General features: G+C 44.1%; 1 protein-coding gene across 1 annotated transcript in view; it reads left to right on the forward strand.

Moving 5' to 3' along the window:
- Window positions 1-4055: 4055 nt before the first annotated feature.
- Window positions 4056-17783, forward strand: part of MRPL48 (mitochondrial ribosomal protein L48) — a 67376-nt gene continuing 53648 nt past the window's right edge. Inside the window, exon 1 of the mRNA XM_078656247.1 lies at window positions 4056-4211. Within this exon, the coding sequence (XP_078512373.1) occupies window positions 4191-4211 (21 nt within the window). The 5' untranslated portion in view covers window positions 4056-4190. The remainder of the gene's footprint in view (window positions 4212-17783) is intronic.

Below are 17783 nucleotides of genomic sequence, written 5' to 3' on the forward strand. Positions count from 1 at the left end.
CATTGACATCAACCCCAAAATTCTAATGACATTCAATGTGCTTCTGCTCTGGCTGGCACTGGACCACTCTGCACAATAGCAAACATACAATGTCTGTCATACAGATACACACTATAAACCCCAAATAACAATATTACACCAAACACACTTCTCCCACCATGTACCGGATCTTCTCACATGGGTTAGGGATATTGCAGCAAATTAATCCTTCGATGCCTCCTTCTTCTCATTAATTTCCCAGCTTGACAATGCAAATAATACTGCCAAAATGTGAACCAAAAATGGGTAAGCCTCTCCTTACATCATAAGAGATGGTTTGTGAGCTTAATTTACAACTGAGACATGCAGTTGCCTAGTGCTTGCTCTAGGCCATAGTTCTGCTTCAGGGCCGCTGTGTTTGAGGACACAGCACCCAACTCTTCCTGGCCATTGAATACTTTCAGCAAATCCTCAGGTAGTCTATGTTCACGATGTCCACTGATGTGATACACCCAGTCTTGTTACTTACTCCTCTCAACGTCCTTCTAGTGTTCGTCCAAGTTTACCTATTTTTGCCTTGGACACGTAAATCACTCATTCTCCCTCCTTTCTCCTTCTTCATCTGGTCTCACCTTCTAATCAAATAACATCTATGTCCGATCTGTCTAGTCTAATGTCCCTTTTAAGGCCTAACTTCCTGACTTGCATACTTTCAGGATTTAGGATCACCAATAATTGTGTACCTTGAAAAATAAATGGACATAAGGTGTCACAAATACCCTTTACAACCCTTTACTGAGGTCTCCGTGGATTCGTTAAGTGGCACCTTCACTACTTCAAGTAGGACCTTCAAGATTCTTGTATGGTACTCATTAGCTTGGCACCATTACCCATTTTAGGAGGAGAAAGCACATGCTATGATGTTATCTTAAGTGGTATTATTTTAAAAGCTCTCTGCTACCCATGGGAGGGTATCCTGGCACTAAGAAACTGTATTTACACATTCCATAAAAGAGAAACTGAATTATGGATGTTGGGAAAACCGAGTCTTTAATTTTTTTTTTAAAGAGTGGGAAGCTGATTTCTTGTCTGAAAGAAATGGGTAGTACATTCCACTTTTTTGTGCCAAAAAGGAGAAAGTGAGGCCACTAGGGATAATTCACAAGTGAGGGATTCACTGAACGTAAGATATGCTTTGGACAACAAGGGGGGTTTGGCCTGGCTGGATACCAACCATGTGACTAACCTTTATTTAAGTATGTAGAATACATTCTACATGAAGCACACCCCATTCCCCTCACTTACCTCTATAAACACTTTAGATGCATACCAGCAGCATTAAATTCACTGTGTCATGAAGGGACCACACAACAAAAAACAAGTGATGGAAAGAATGCTTGAATTAATCTTAGTGAGTCTCAATTGCTCGGAGCTCATTCCAGTCCATCGTTTTACGCCCCTCATGTCACTCTAAACAGAGACGATTGATATGCAAATCAGCCTAATCCTGTTGTAATGTGAGCCTTCCACCCACACTGCCAAGCCTGGTCCACTTCAGAACATAACACAATCAACCCAAAACCAGTTTTGTCTAATTTAGGCCTCATTAATGAGGTACAACATGAAACCTCTGCATCAATGCCAACGAAACCGATTCGGGTAGGGGACTCATGAAGGCGCTTTATTTTAGCTGGTTAACACCTAAAATCTCCTCCACTTCAATGTTAACCAACGTGGAAAATAAATTCCCCTGATTCTTTTTTTCAAAATCTCTCGTTTCAGTTTCAAAATGTTGACATGTATGCCTCTGGTGCAGTGAAAATCCATGTCTGGGCATACCCGGTGCACTTTAGACATATACTGAAACAAATAACAATGTGATGGAAAGAATGCTGGAATTAATATCAGTAGCCAACAATCATTGGGATTTTTCTTACCTCAACCAACTCTGTCCACATTTAGTGATGCTACCTCAAATAGGGGGTGATTTTCATTCTAGTATTGGTAATCTTGCATTTATGATAGAAAGCAGTGCTGGTGCAAGGCATGGACAGCGTGGGCAGCTGCACAGGGCCCTGCACTCAGGCCAATAACCTGGGGCCCGCACCAGGACACCACAGCCAGGCCATGCCAGCACACCGGTCCTCTTGTGCCCCCTGCCTTTCCAATTGAAAGAGATATGTCTCATTGCAATTGGGCCCAGAGGAGGGGGCCGCCTCCACTGGGCCTTGCTGCTATGGTCTACCAAGGCGAGTTCCAGGGAAGAGTTCCCCCTACTATGGTCTCACTTACAAGGAGACACATTCTGCAGGTTCATCCTTCAATTAGGCCTCCTGCCTGGCTGCCCACACAGAGGCACCATAAGATACCTATCGTCCTGCAGTTTACCCTCCTGACCCCCCAGTATTAACACATAAGCAACTTCCACACCTTCAGCCCTTAATCAGCTGTAAAAGAGGTGCTTGAAGATGGCTGAGAGGGAACTGCTGCAGCCTAGGAGGGGTTTGCACAAAGCTGCTTCAGGAGCATCTATTGAGATGCAGACAGCCCTGAATGTGTCACGTTGTATGCAAATTAGAGAAGCCATGCACATTTCTTTTCTGCCCGGGGCTCGAAAAATCCTAGAACCGTCGCTGATAGAAAAATAAAACTAAAAGTACCAAATCGCAATATTAAGACAGGGCTTAATGAGCAAGCATGCCACTAATCACTTGGTAGAGAGACTTACATCTGATTATGTGATGCAATGGATGGGGAAACAAAGGCGCACTGCTTGTTATTACTTCACAAGTACTTAAGAGAGGCATGCTTTTGACTTTGTTCAGTCCCTGTATATAAGACATATACATGCACTGTAAGAATGTCAAATAATAATTTAAATACCACTATTTTGTTTTATTTCTTTTATAGCACTACTCATCCCAAGCCAGGGTATCGGAGCGCTTACATCATACGTACACATTATGCATTGACAGTAAATCATATGTATGCACACCAGAGTACAGGCTGTATTACATAAGACAGTGAGGGTTACAAGATGTAAGAGTCACGTGCCCTTCATAGCTTACTGTGCTATATTAGAATGAGTATAATTTATTAACTGCAAGTAACAAAAGAATCTCTGTGTTAAAAACAGTAACCCATTTACCAATCTACATAAACTAAAAATCTGTCATCTGCGTATCCGAGATATGCTTTGCAGGAGACATATTAACCATATGTGCTACTTTGATTCAATACTGAGATTAGACAAAACAAAGATCTCCAGCAAGTGCATTAACCTGCAGGGTTATTTTACCATTATTATTATACTCTGAGATGCAGTGGCCACACAAAGATCTATGCAGCAGGTGCCTTAACCCCATAAAATATTTCCAGAATTTGCAACAAATTAAACAGAACAGATTTACTGCCACGTTTTTCCTTGTTGCCAATTACTTTGTGGCAGGGTTTAAAAAAAATAATGTATACGTTAAGGCCCAGATTTTACATATCTTTTTTGGCACAACTCCAACAGCAAAATCTAATTTGTTAAATATTGTAATGCACTCAAATGTACTCATGATAGACCTGCTACACATACGTGTTAGGTTTTAAACTCTGATATTACTTCTTGTGATGCCCCTTCCTGTGAGGTCATGGGTTGTGATGCCACTTCCTGAGATGCTACGTGCGATGTCACAGGCCATGATGTCACTTGCATACTGCCTAAATTGGTTATTCCCACTCTAGTTTTATGAGGACCTGTGCCCTGCCTGGGTGGGATTCAGTTCAAATCATGCACTATACAATAATAAAATGCTTCCTAAAAAAATACTGTAACACAACATTCTCGAAATAGGTAACACTCTTACGGAATGCCTTATTATAAAGCATGAGAAACAGAAACAGAAACGGCATGTATTACCTTAGCTTTATTTACACTAAAACTATTCAGAAATCGATCAGTGGGGCTGAGGACATGACAACAGGGTTCTAAAGTCACCGGTTTCTAAATACTACCGGGTCTGAGATTTGCAATGACGTGTACTGTTGTCTGCTTCTAAGCTCCTCCTAGGAACTTCTGTTGCCGGAACTAGATGTGCTCGGCTCACGTGGAGGGAGGAGCAGCGGACCGCGCGCCTCGGCACTTCCTGTCCCCCATGCCGAGGTCTGTGCAGAGGTGAACGGGCAGGAGAAGAGCGAAGGGGGCGGCCTGGGCACCGTGCAGGATGAATGCGGCCAAGGCAGCGGTAAGGATGAGGGCCAGGCGAGGGGAGTGTGGGAAGAGAGAGAGTTTGGGGGAGATGCGGCATTGTGAGGGCTGTAAAACCGCCCCTCTTCGGAAGCACGCCGCACAGACATCTGTCAAATGATTGTGTGTGATGTAGGAAGCCAGTCCGAACCTCTGAGTAAAGCGCGCGTTGCATTGTGGGATTTGTAGTTTTCAATTTTTAACACTGTAATGGCTTAGAATCCAAGCATGGACAAGATGTTGGGTAAAAAGAAAGGGAACTGGCTGAGGAGTCCACCGATCTTATGTGAAAAAGCGTGGCACGCCTGTGGAACAGGGTAAATAATGTACACAGCGAGACAGCTTTCCTTCGACAGAAATTTGAATATACACAAAAGATGCTACTTTTTTAAAAGTGAGGCAGCTCAGTTCTCAAGTATCAACAACTCCTGGCTCATTTACCAACCACCAGCGTCCAGACTGTCTCTGTTATGCCTAGACTTGGAGGTATTTATTTCACACCTTGGACTTGAAATTGCACCAGCACCTGTGTGCTCTCGGAGTTTGCTTCATGCACTGTAGAAATCTACTACCTTTTTAATGTTTGGTTCCGATGATGACCCCCAGCTAGCCATTCCTTTGGGGACGGTTGTGACTATAGTTTGCAAAAAGAACAATTGATGGACAGAATGCAGAACAATGTCATAAATGCACCCCAGTACAGAGATCTGGGCCTAAATCCATCGTCGTTTTTGCTCACCATGCCATTCCAGTTTGGACCCAGCCATATGCCAATCAGTCTTGACCCTGCGCCCAATGGGAACAGTCCAGACTGAACTGCCAGGCCAGGTCCTTCCTGGACTGGAAACAAGCATCCTAAGACCGGTTTCGGTGTGGTAAATAAATAAATAATACCCTATTTTTGACTAGGCATATAGCATAACAGATAGCTCAATAAATAAGAGTCAAGATTCGAGGTAGTAGGAGTTTCTGCAGGTTTATTACAGCATAAGGACAGGATCAGGACAACCTGCACAGGATGACCCAGCAGCTGCTGGGGCCGGGTCTGGGATGAGCGCGCTAACTTTTAATAACAATACATGAACTTATATATATAACGCAAACACATAGCATTACATTGCAGTAGGCGTAGCAGTGGGTGGAGCAGAAGGCGTGACGCGTAGCAGTCGCGAAAGATAAGAGTAAAGGTAGGTGTAACTGGGCGTGTACATAGACATGTGGTGCAAACGTAACAGAATATGTCATGAATGGGGCGGAAACATAGGAGGGGGCTACCTAAGGAGCCGGGACCTCTAACCTGATGGTGCGCGTAAACTGGCAATGACGTATCACTAGGAGAAACTGGGGGCTATGAACTCTGTGCTAGGAGCAGAGACTAAAGTCTGGAGGGTCGGAGCGACATGTACCTAAACCCTATCTGGTATCTGATGTTTAGGGAACATGTTGATATAAACTAGAAGTCATGAGGGGAAAGGCTAACTCGATTCTAAGACTGGACCATGCATTATTCTTCATGTAGTGCGTGATGAAGAATACTAAATGACCATTAAATACAGTATTTCTCTAACATGGAGACGAGAAGGCTAGACAATGACGGAAACTATTGATGCAGTTCAGTAGCTTAGGAATGCAGAGAAGGAGGACTGAACTGATAGCTGGAACTATAACATACTTTTGGCAGACTCAGAGGCAGAGCCAAGCTGCACCGGGCACTGCGAGGCAGGAAGTAAGTGAAGGATCGAGGATACAGGTGGGGGCTGTATCGCTCCTCAGCGAGACTTCAGGGGACAGGAGCTGAATCTAATGTCCGGGCCCTTTTGAGGCCTGGAAACGGGGACTTTATAATGGAATAACGTGCACACTGAGAAACGTGGCAACGTAACTTTACATAGGCCTGATATTCGTAGTATTCACGAGGACTGGAAAATAGCATACTAGAGGTGGACACAACTGTAATTGCGTCATTAATCGGACATGGGGAATACATATGCATATTTAATCATGCACACATAACATATGATGGATGAGGCGTAGGGACACAGAACATGGCAAAATTTACTTTTCCACATTCCCTCCTTGTCACTACGTTTCCATCAGGAAACATCAATTTTCATGATACCATCTATCATTTCATACAGTACCATTTGCTCGTCTCGAATTGTCTTAGAACGGGATTTAGAACGGGGCTTGGGACTAGGAATACAAGAGGTAGCACAAATGCCGCAAATCGCAGGGCCACATTGTATACAGAGGCAGCAGCTGAATATGATCGCTACTGCAATACCTAGAAAGGACAGGACTTTCCATCCCCATGCGGAAATTATATTCCAGAACCAACCGGACCATGTCCAGGTGCCTGGATCTTGATGTAACAGATGGGCAATATTATGGAGTCTGGTTATGGCTGAATAAACAGACGGCGCGTTATTTGGGATGAAAACGCAACAACTAGATCCGATGAGTCTACAGGCCCCGCCCCTATCGGCCAGTATGACGTCAAGGACGAGACGATTATGTAAAACGACAATTCTCATAAAGGATTGCTCTTCAGTTAAGTTACCTAGAGCAGAGGCAGTCTCATCTACTACAGCTTCAAGGGTTCTTGTTAACCTACGGATTAGCTTACTATTTACAACTGTACCTAAATAAGGGAAAACACCTTTATCTATATCAATGAATTGTTCTGCGGCGGTTTCAGTATAATCGACAATCGGGAGATTTCTCTTGTGTCTAGTATGTACTAGGAAGGAATTCCTATGGTAGTCAGGTGGGGCTAGAAAAACAGGTGGCAGTAGGAGGGCAATATAACAGGTTCCCTCCCAATCGAGGGGCAGACGAACATATGCAGTTTGACCACAAACAAAATAAGAATGACGTGAGGCTTTAAAAATAGATTTCCCACTGTCACTGTACTTGACAACAGTAGTACATTCACTATGTCCTACATGTACGGAACCATAACTACGGACACATAATTCGCCTTTGACTGGTAGTACTGAAATAGCAGGTGAGTCTGGAGTAGTATCAGACTGAACATTTAGGACCATGAAATTCGACGAATAATTACCTAAATTATACACTTCATTTTCTAGATCTAACCCTGTTCTGTGGGGGAGACCTTGCTTGTCTGGAAAACATGTACTGTTAAGAAAAGACATATCTGTTGCGGATGACGTTAACGTGGACCATGCTCCACACGAACCATTATGTGTGAATGGATAAGGAAAGAGTGGCAGAACTCCCTTCGGTGTCTGGAAAGGGGGGAGTCGACCACACACCCAACAATTAGTGGCATTGCTGGTCTGGTGTGAATAATGTAACATACGGATAAATGAATTATTACGCATAGCGAGGCGGTATGAATATTCGTGAGGAGGCAGATCACTAAACGTGTGCTCTACTGTAGCATTAGCAGACTTATTTACATGAGGAACTGAGAAACACAGGAAAAGTGCGTAGCTAGTGCAGGAAATCATTATGCTGATGAATAATATGAAACTTAGAAAAACGATACATTGAATTGAGTTTTGACTGACTCTCTCACTATGGGGGTCTATTTTATACATGTCAGAAACAGTCTAACCGTTTCACCTAGGGGAGGACTTATACAATCAAACTGACTGACTTATTTTACTAGACCGTAGTTTTAGCTTATACTCCTGTTGCGGAGTTTTCTCTAACAGGGAAGGGGTTGTAACAATGTCTTTTGCGGGACAGTCCTTTAAAACAATGTCTTGGCAGTCTTTAAAATCCTGGGACTCCTTGGAAATGTTTTTAGAAACAGGTTTCAATCCATTGAAAAGTTTTACATGAGAAAGGTGTAACCATCCTTTTCGGCCTTCCAACTTCACGGCTGTACGGGTGGTGAGGAGGACCTGACGGGGCTCTTTCCATCGAGGCTCCAGCGGACTTGATCTGTCAAAATTCCGGACCATCACAAGGGAACCTGGAACGATTTCATGCGGTGCCACCTCGGTATTGTCTGGAAATGCGGCGGCAACCTGTGAACGACATGAGTTGAGGGCAGACATCAAGGAAGCTAGGTAATCTGTCAGCATATTACATGAAACATCGGTAATACTTCGGGGTCTAGGAGTACCCCACATGTTAGGGGGGCGGCCGAATACGACCTCATACGGGGACAGACCTGATCTGGAATGTGCGACCATGCGCATATAAAATAGAGCAACTGGCAGAGCTACTAGCCAGTCCACACCTTTTTCTTTACAGACTTTTGCAATACGGATTTTCAGGGTCTGATTATGTCTCTCGACTAGACCGGCTGCTTCGGGATGGCGTACACAATGAAACTTCCACTGGTACCCTAACAACAGGGAAACATGCTTCATTAACTCTGAGGAGAATGGCTGACCGTTATCAGAATATACGACTCTAGGGAGTCCATACCTAGGGAAAAATTCACGAACCAACTGCTTGGCAGTGGTCGCGGCTGTGTAATCTGGGACTGGATATGCTTCTGTCCATCTGGACAAAGCGCATACAACTACAAGGACATACTTGAAACCACGACATCGCTCCATTTGAATATAATCCATCTGGAGGACCTCAAAAGGGTGGTCAGGGGGCTGGAAACCACCTTGTTCCACCGGGACACTTTTACCTGGATTAAACTGACAACATATCATACAGGTACGGACTTTCTGCTTGGCTGCAGCTCGTAAATGCTTGTTGAACCAAATGTTCTGGATACTGTCTAACATAGCTTTTTCTCCTAAATGTGCTGGACTATGTGCGGTATTGATAATGACTTGAACCATAGAGTCGGGGAGAAACCATGTGGCTCTACCCTTCGTTAACCATCCTTGATCTGTCTGGACCCCTCCTTGTTCGGACCATTTCTTGATTTCCTCGGGAGTAGCATGTAACTGGATATCTATGACATCTTGAGTAGGGTCCTTAACTGTCATGCATGTAGTCGGATCTGGAGTATGTGTCTGATTAACTGGAATGTCTAGAGTCTGTGCTGTAAGCTTGGCTGTGCGGTCTGCTAGATCGTTACCTTGGGAAATAATGTCAGTAACTTTCGTATGTGCTTTGCACTTCATGATAGCGATAGATGTCGGTAAATGTATGGCATCTAACAGAGCTTGAATAAGGAGACCATGCTGAATCTTGGTTCCATGAGAAGTCATGAAACCTCTCTCCTGCCAGAGCACTCCGAAGTCGTGTACAACTCCGAATGCGTAACGTGAATCTGTGTAAACATTAACTTTCTGGTTCTTGGCGTGTATACAGGCTTGTGTCAGAGCAACTAGCTCTGCTGCTTGAGCGGACAGGGTATCAATACGGTGTGTTTCAATAACTTCGGTGTCAGTAGTCACTGCATACGCGGCGACTAGTTCTCCTGTACTAGTTCTCATACATGAACCATCCACATAAAGTGTCAGGTCGGGATCTGGTAACGGAATGTCTGTCAGGTCTTGTCTTGGCTTAGTCATAATGTTAACTACTTCCACACAGTCGTGTGTGGCAGAATTTGAATTAACTGATGGTAACAGTGTAGCAGGATTCAGAACGTTGCAGCGTCTAATTTCTATGTGTGGCTGGAACAGTGTCAATTCATAACCTGTTAAACGTGCAATTGTCAAGTGCTGAGTTTGTGTTCGGTTTAAAAGAACTTCCACGGAATGTGGAACTTGTACTGTCAGGGAATGTCCTAAAACTATGGAATCACTTTGTCTGATAGCTAGTGCGGTGGCTGCAACTGACTTAAGGCACGCAGGCAACGCCTGGGCGACTGGATCTAATGTGCTAGAAAAGTAAGCACAGGGCTTGGATTGTCCTGCTTGATCTTGTGTGAGAACAGATAATGCTGTACCTTCACGTTCAGTAACGAAAAGTGTAAAAGGCTTACTGTAGTTCGGTGTAGCTAGAACTGGAGCTTGGCATAGGGCTTTCTTTAACTCGTTGAAACTAAGTGTGTGTTCAGATGTCCAAGGGAGGACAGTCGATACGGCTGCCTCCTGTGTCGTTAACTGTATCAGTGGCTTGGCTAGAAATGCATACTGGGGAATCCATTGTCTACAATAAGAAGTAAGGCCGATAAAGGCACGTACCTCCTTCTGGGTTCTGGGCTGGGGAAGACTCGCTATTAACTGGATACGGTCGGGTGTCAACTGCCTACCCCTCTTGGACAGCAAGTGTCCTAAGTATACCACTTGCTGGACACAGAATTGAAGCTTCGAAGGGGACACCTTGTGCCCCATCTCGGCTAGAAAATACAAGACTGTAAGTGATGCTCGCTCGCAAGCACGTTCAGAACGGGCTGTGATCAGTAGATCATCGACATACTGGAGCAGGGCAGTGTCAGTTGGCATGTGAATGTTGTCTAGTTGTCTCTTGAGTGCTTGACTGTAAATACTAGGACTTTCTGTGAAACCTTGAGGAGCGCGTGTGAACATATAGCTCCTTCCATTTAAACAGAATCCGAAAAGAAACTGGCTGTCTGGATGAATAGGAACACTAAAAAATGCATTCTTGAGGTCTATGACAGTGAAGAACGTGGCTTCGGAATCAATGGCAGTTAACAGGGAAGAGATATCTGGGACAACTGGGTACTGAGGAATAATACATTTATTAAGCTCTCGTAAATCAATCACTAATCGATATACTGGGGGCGCATTTGGATCAGTACGTTTCATGACTGGAATGATCGGAGAATTACATACGTTGGAGTCAGTTTTTACAACTACTCCTTGAGCCATGAGCTCGTCAATAATTTTGGATAAGGCTGCTACAGCCTCAGGGGGCAATCTGTACTGTCTGATTCGTGGTAACACTACACCTGGTTTGAGAGTCACACGATAGGGTGTGATTTGCATGTAACCTACATCAGTTGGACCTTGCGCCCATAAATGCTGCGGAACTTGAGACAGTCTTGAATCAAAATCTCGTAATACATAGTGACCCTTAAAGTCACGTAGGAACAATCGTATTCCCTCTGGGGAACAGCATATAACTGCACCTAATTCTTTCAGTGTCTTAATGCCTAATAGATTTTCTGGACATGACTTAGTAAGTAACAGATCAGTAGTACGGGACAATGGACCTACTTCTAGAGTAACTGGCTTGGAAATCTCGTTAACTATTGGCTTTCCTGAAAATCCAAGGGAAACATTTCTTGAGCCTGAGAGCGGAGCCCCTGGAACTTCGGCATGACTAATTGTGGTCCTACTTGCCCCTGTATCGATCAAAAACTTTCTGTCTTTCCCTAGTACCTGACTGTGGACATAGGGACCTTCTTGATCTACAGGTATCTCGATGAGAGGCAAGCCTACCTCCCTCTCTAGGCTATTTCATGAATATGGCTGATACTCTGGATACTCGGACTGTGCATACTGGTACATCTGCGATGTAACGTGCTGTGTTGCAGCAATAGGCTGCGGTACTGTAACTGTCTGTTGTGCATTCTGTGACTGAGGAATCTGTGAAACTTGTTCTGTCTAGGCGGACGTGGTCTTTCTTTAGTCTTACCAGTAGCTATGTTGTGTTTCAGAACTGCACACTCGTTTATAAAATGACCTGGCTGTTTACAATAATTGCAGTTCCCTTTAACGGGAGCTGCAGGATGACTGGCTTGATTCGGACCCCTCTTCTGACTGTCTTGAGGAACAGATTGTGCAACTAGCACTTTCATTTTCGTGTCTTTCATACGTTTCTTTACGCCATAACTCGATGGCATCTTTCTGTGACTGTCTGGCTTTCTTTTTCCATAATGCTTCTTCTACTCGCATGATACATTCGGCATCCCATGTACCCGATACGGGCCATCTATACTTTTCTTCTAACGGTTTGGTATACTCTACCCATAAATCTAGATACAATATGGCGCTTATGCCATGTTTCTGATACATGAAGTGACCTGGACTGTCCCTAGGCGGGACAGGAACTGCTTCTTCTAATAAACCCTTTCTAGTTTTTAGCTGACGTAATCTTGAAAAGAGCGGCATTGTAAACTTGAATCGGAACACAATACAATACACGAAGAACAATAACAATTGGGAAAACAATTCAGGCATACCACGACATTGGAAATACATTAAACAATATCATAACATAACAGTTCGAACAGAATATTACCTGGAATACTGAGAACAGAAACAGAACAGAATTTCTCGAGAACGGAACAGACTAGAATTACTGGATGCACTGCTGAAACAGTACGGAACATACCGGTCCCATAAAGGGACGCATCAAGACCCGTATCCACCTAGGTGAACACTTCGTTTGTGAGTCTGGGCACCACCAACCCACGGACCAGGAGTCAATTTAGATTGGTCCTGTCTAGATACTACCCCAGCAATGGTACTCACCGGGCAGCAAGAACGGAAGGCCTCGGACGGGACTGGGCTGACGACGACGGACTTCGGACTTCAGTTACGGGTGGGCCTCCGGATACCTTGGACCTTGGACTCTCGGCTTGGGCTCTGGTCGGGACTCGCCGCGTTCCTCCACCGTCTCGTTCGGATGCTGGACCGCCTCCTCCGTCTCCTCCGTGGGCCTGAGGGATACTTGAGCAGAAATATCTGCCACTGCGCAGAAGAGTTCCGTCACGACTGTAGAGGGTCAGGGGGTCGGCGTGGCTTCACCGACGCGTGGGGAAAGGGCAAGTCCCTATTCGGGCGCCATTATGTGGTAAATAAATAAATAATACCCTATTTTTGACTAGGCATATAGCATAACAGATAGCTCAATAAATAAGAGTCAAGATTCGAGGTAGTAGGAGTTTCTGCAGGTTTATTACAGCATAAGGACAGGATCAGGACAACCTGCACAGGATGACCCAGCAGCTGCTGGGGCCGGGTCTGGGATGAGCGCGCTAACTTTTAATAACAATACATGAACTTATATATATAACGCAAACACATAGCATTACATTGCAGTAGGCGTAGCAGTGGGTGGAGCAGAAGGCGTGACGCGTAGCAGTCGCGAAAGATAAGAGTAAAGGTAGGTGTAACTGGGCGTGTACATAGACATGTGGTGCAAACGTAACAGAATATGTCATGAATGGGGCGGAAACATAGGAGGGGGCTACCTAAGGAGCCGGGACCTCTAACCTGATGGTGCGCGTAAACTGGCAATGACGTATCACTAGGAGAAACTGGGGGCTATGAACTCTGTGCTAGGAGCAGAGACTAAAGTCTGGAGGGTCGGAGCGACATGTACCTAAACCCTATCTGGTATCTGATGTTTAGGGAACATGTTGATATAAACTAGAAGTCATGAGGGGAAAGGCTAACTCGATTCTAAGACTGGACCATGCATTATTCTTCATGTAGTGCGTGATGAAGAATACTAAATGACCATTAAATACAGTATTTCTCTAACATGGAGACGAGAAGGCTAGACAATGACGGAAACTATTGATGCAGTTCAGTAGCTTAGGAATGCAGAGAAGGAGGACTGAACTGATAGCTGGAACTATAACATACTTTTGGCAGACTCAGAGGCAGAGCCAAGCTGCACCGGGCACTGCGAGGCAGGAAGTAAGTGAAGGATCGAGGATACAGGTGGGGGCTGTATCGCTCCTCAGCGAGACTTCAGGGGACAGGAGCTGAATCTAATGTCCGGGCCCTTTTGAGGCCTGGAAACGGGGACTTTATAATGGAATAACGTGCACACTGAGAAACGTGGCAACGTAACTTTACATAGGCCTGATATTCGTAGTATTCACGAGGACTGGAAAATAGCATACTAGAGGTGGACACAACTGTAATTGCGTCATTAATCGGACATGGGGAATACATATGCATATTTAATCATGCACACATAACATATGATGGATGAGGCGTAGGGACACAGAACATGGCAAAATTTACTTTTCCACATCGGGATGGGTATGCCCAGATGTGGGTCCCTTGCTCACTGTGCCACTCGATTCAAGCTAGCCTGGCTGAAGAAGGGTGACATATCCTGAAACCGGTTCTAGGATGCTTGTTTCTGGTCCAGGGAGGACCTGGCTTGGCAGTTCGTTCTGGACTGTTCCCATGAGGCATGGTGAGCAAAAGAACGATGGATTTAACCCAGATTTCTTGACTAGGGTGAATGTATGATTCATTCAGTATTCCGTCCATCATTTGTTTATGTGACTATATTTTGGACATTTGTACGCAGAACCTTATCGTAATCTTACAGAACCTTTGTTAATGTGTTGTATCTGTCAAGCATCATCCTACATGATTGTTGTTACTTGAGCACTGCCCCACATCACTTTTAGAGAGATTGAACCTATCGTGAATAACAATTGGCATATTTACAGATTCAAGTGTTAGGTTATCAGATGTACAGAGAAAGGTAGGACTATTACATTTCAGTCTCCTGGGCCAGTAAAAATGTCCTACCAAAATTAATTCTATGATGCAGCAGTAGAGTCAAATAGTAATCTCTGTATTCCATTTCTATTTAAATTCCCGTATCATTTGGAATCTACTTTATTGAAATGCCTCACAAAGGAACTCCAGTCTTGGTTTATATGGCACTACTGCACAGATTCTGCTGTACGCTACAGCCTCGTACTCTCCCTAACCCTACTTCATACATATACCCACTCTATGCATATAATCACCTGTATTTATAACACCCGTTCCAAGCGGATTCTTAACTCTGTGCCATCAGCAGATTTATGCACAATTCTCTCCAACTCCATGAATCGGATCGCCTTACAAAGGGCTGGGCCCCATGGCCGTCACAGGGTCTGCACTACCACTCTCCCCACTGAAACGTATTGCATTGCCTATGTGCAGGTTTCTCACCAAATTTTCAATGCAATATAAATACACCTTACTTCACCTGGGGGGCAAACTCATAGCAGAATCTGAGTTATGCTATTTTAAAAGCGACGGAGACTACCCATTGGACTCGGGCTCCCTGCTGTAAGTCCGTGAGTACAGAGTACATAGGGAGGAACTTGTTCTTTCGCAGTGAAACGGAGCCGGCTTACGACTGCTTCGTCCCCACCGTTGTAACAGTGGGTACTGTATCTGAGCAGGTCAAACTCTCAAATGGAATTTATTGAGCACAGTGAGGGACCTGCTCAGACTACTTTACAAAATACATTGGCTACCTTGATGGACATGTTCCACACTTCATTATGCAGCGCAAGCTAGCTAGCTGCCTCTTGATTGAGCTTTCAACAGCATACAATGCATGGACCATAATTTACTCATACAAGGACAGAAACATGAGTAGGCTGTCCCTTAAAATGGATTGATTACACCTCACAGATCAAAGTCTTCAGATGCATATCAAGTTTCTCTCCAAGTGCCTCATAAGGTCACTTGCTGTGTATCTCAGGGCTTCTCGTTGCCTTTTGTGATCCATACCAGCTTGCTCAAACTGTTACAAGTGCTAGGGAAACAAAGAATTCACTTTCAAATGTACACACATGACAATCGAGTTCTCTGCCACTTGGACGTGCTCACTCAAACACTATTAAATTCCTCAACCACATTTACCTTTGAATAGAGGAGAACCTTACATATAGTAAAGCCAAGATGTTTGTGCTGGATGAGATGATACCTAAATCCTGCTGATTAATTGACTGTGAATTCTGAGATCACATCCTGGACATGTTTCCGAAAATAAAAAAAATGTGGGGTTAACTGTCCACGGTGAACCTCTTTTGTTTCGTGGCTCATGGTCATAGGTTCCTTGCTTTTCATGCTTTAGAAAGCCTTTCTCCTAATCCATCTAAAAGTAGAGCTAAGCAGAACCTTTGTAGGGGCTTTATTGCTATAGCGTATGCATTCACCTGTGCAAGAGTCATATTGGAAGATGACAGAATCTGGAATCTACATTATGCGTTAACGCAACGAAACAAAATATAGCGAAACCTGTGTTTTTTAAATCATCCCATTGGTTGTTGAAGGAATCAGTAATGTATGCATGTGTGTGATACATGTATAGAGCAAATCCGCCTGAAAGCGGCAGAGTTCTGTACATAATGAAAGGCAAAAATGCACTCCGAATGGGGCTGAAGGGCTGGAGGGTAGCTGTTTTCTGAGAGTGGAAGTCACCTTTTACCCATTGTGATAATCAAGTTGTAGATTCTGTGCACCAAACAGAAGGTCTACTGATGTCCATGCTGCGTACAAAACACACACCAAACTTTACCCCAGCCAGAGTCTCTTGAGCAGCCATGTCTAATCTGATTCATCAGTGAGTTTTCATACAGATAATACATGGTGGCAGGTCCTTGGGCTTACAGAGGGGCAGACTTTTAAATGATTTGAACTCTACTCTGAGCGCAATACTTAAACATCCGAGATTCAGAAGCTTATTGAACTCTGTGCCTACATAATAGTTTCAGCACTGTCCGGATTCTGGGCTTCAGTCTACCTTCAACCCAGATACTTGCCCTGCAGTGCAACATCACCTGTTGGTGTGCTGCATAGGCTCCTTAGCCCCTATGTCTGCCAGCATTTCCATCACACTGTAATGTTTGGCATGTGGCTTTCAATACACATCACCTTGACCATTTGCTGCTCCTTCCTTCAGGGTTGAGAGCCAAGCAAAAGGCCTACAAATATGTCCACCACTTTGGTTTTAAGAAAAATCTGTGCTTGTACCCTTTCTGCTTTTAGTTTGACAACATAGCATAGACATTTGAAGGATGCATCAAATATGTCGTTTGTTTTCCTCTCATCCATCACTTCTGTTACTCCTGGTCTTCTATTCATAGTCCTAAAATCAGTTCGATGATTTCAGCTGCACTATTGGCATCCATGGCAATTGGTCTTCTTTATTTGCCTTTTAAATAATTTAAATACCTGTTTTTTTTTGTGCTTTTTTTTGTGCTACAGAAAATCTACTAAGTCCACCTCTTTATGTGCATGAAATAGTATATTTGTTGCCCAGATGTATTCCAATGTTAGTGTTAAAAGTTTGTCAATCCATTTTTGCAGGGTTAATTTAAATCGAAATGATGCATAGTGAATCTTGTGAACAAAGAAGCCTCTCACCCAGTAGCAGCCTTGTTTCACCTGATGAGTTGTTCCTTCTGCCTCAGCCAACTGAATGCCTAAAATAGCATTTTCTGTACCTTGAGAGGGTACTGACTACCTTGGTTGTTTGGGCTGTTTTTCAGGAATTATGAACCTGTGCATCTTCCCTTTAGATAGATCAATTTCCCATAGATGCAAGTGACTTACCTCGGTTCTATACCATATTTCAACTTTTGAGGGAGACTGTTAGACCTGGCATCTTTGGCGTGGTTTCCCCTGTCTTTTTACCTCTACCTCCTGTATTTATTACGCTGTGCTGGGCTTCATTTTTGCTGGTTTAGATGCTTTGGGCACTTTGCCACTGATGATCAGTGTCAAAGTGCAAGTGCTCCCTGAGTAAATTGTTATTGTGATTGGTTATCCATGATTGGCATATTTGTATTACCCAGAAGTCCCTAGTAAAGTGCACTGAGTGTGCCAGGGCTGGTGATCCAAATGCTACTAGTGGGCCTGCAGCACAGATTGTGCCACCCACATGAGTAGCACTAAAATGGTGTCTCAGGCCTGCCACCGCAGTGCCTATGTGCAGTTGCTAACTGCCATGCTGC

The sequence above is a fragment of the Lissotriton helveticus genome, chromosome 8 (genome assembly GCF_964261635.1).
Source record: "Lissotriton helveticus chromosome 8, aLisHel1.1, whole genome shotgun sequence".
Classification (NCBI taxonomy): domain Eukaryota; kingdom Metazoa; phylum Chordata; class Amphibia; order Caudata; family Salamandridae; genus Lissotriton; species Lissotriton helveticus.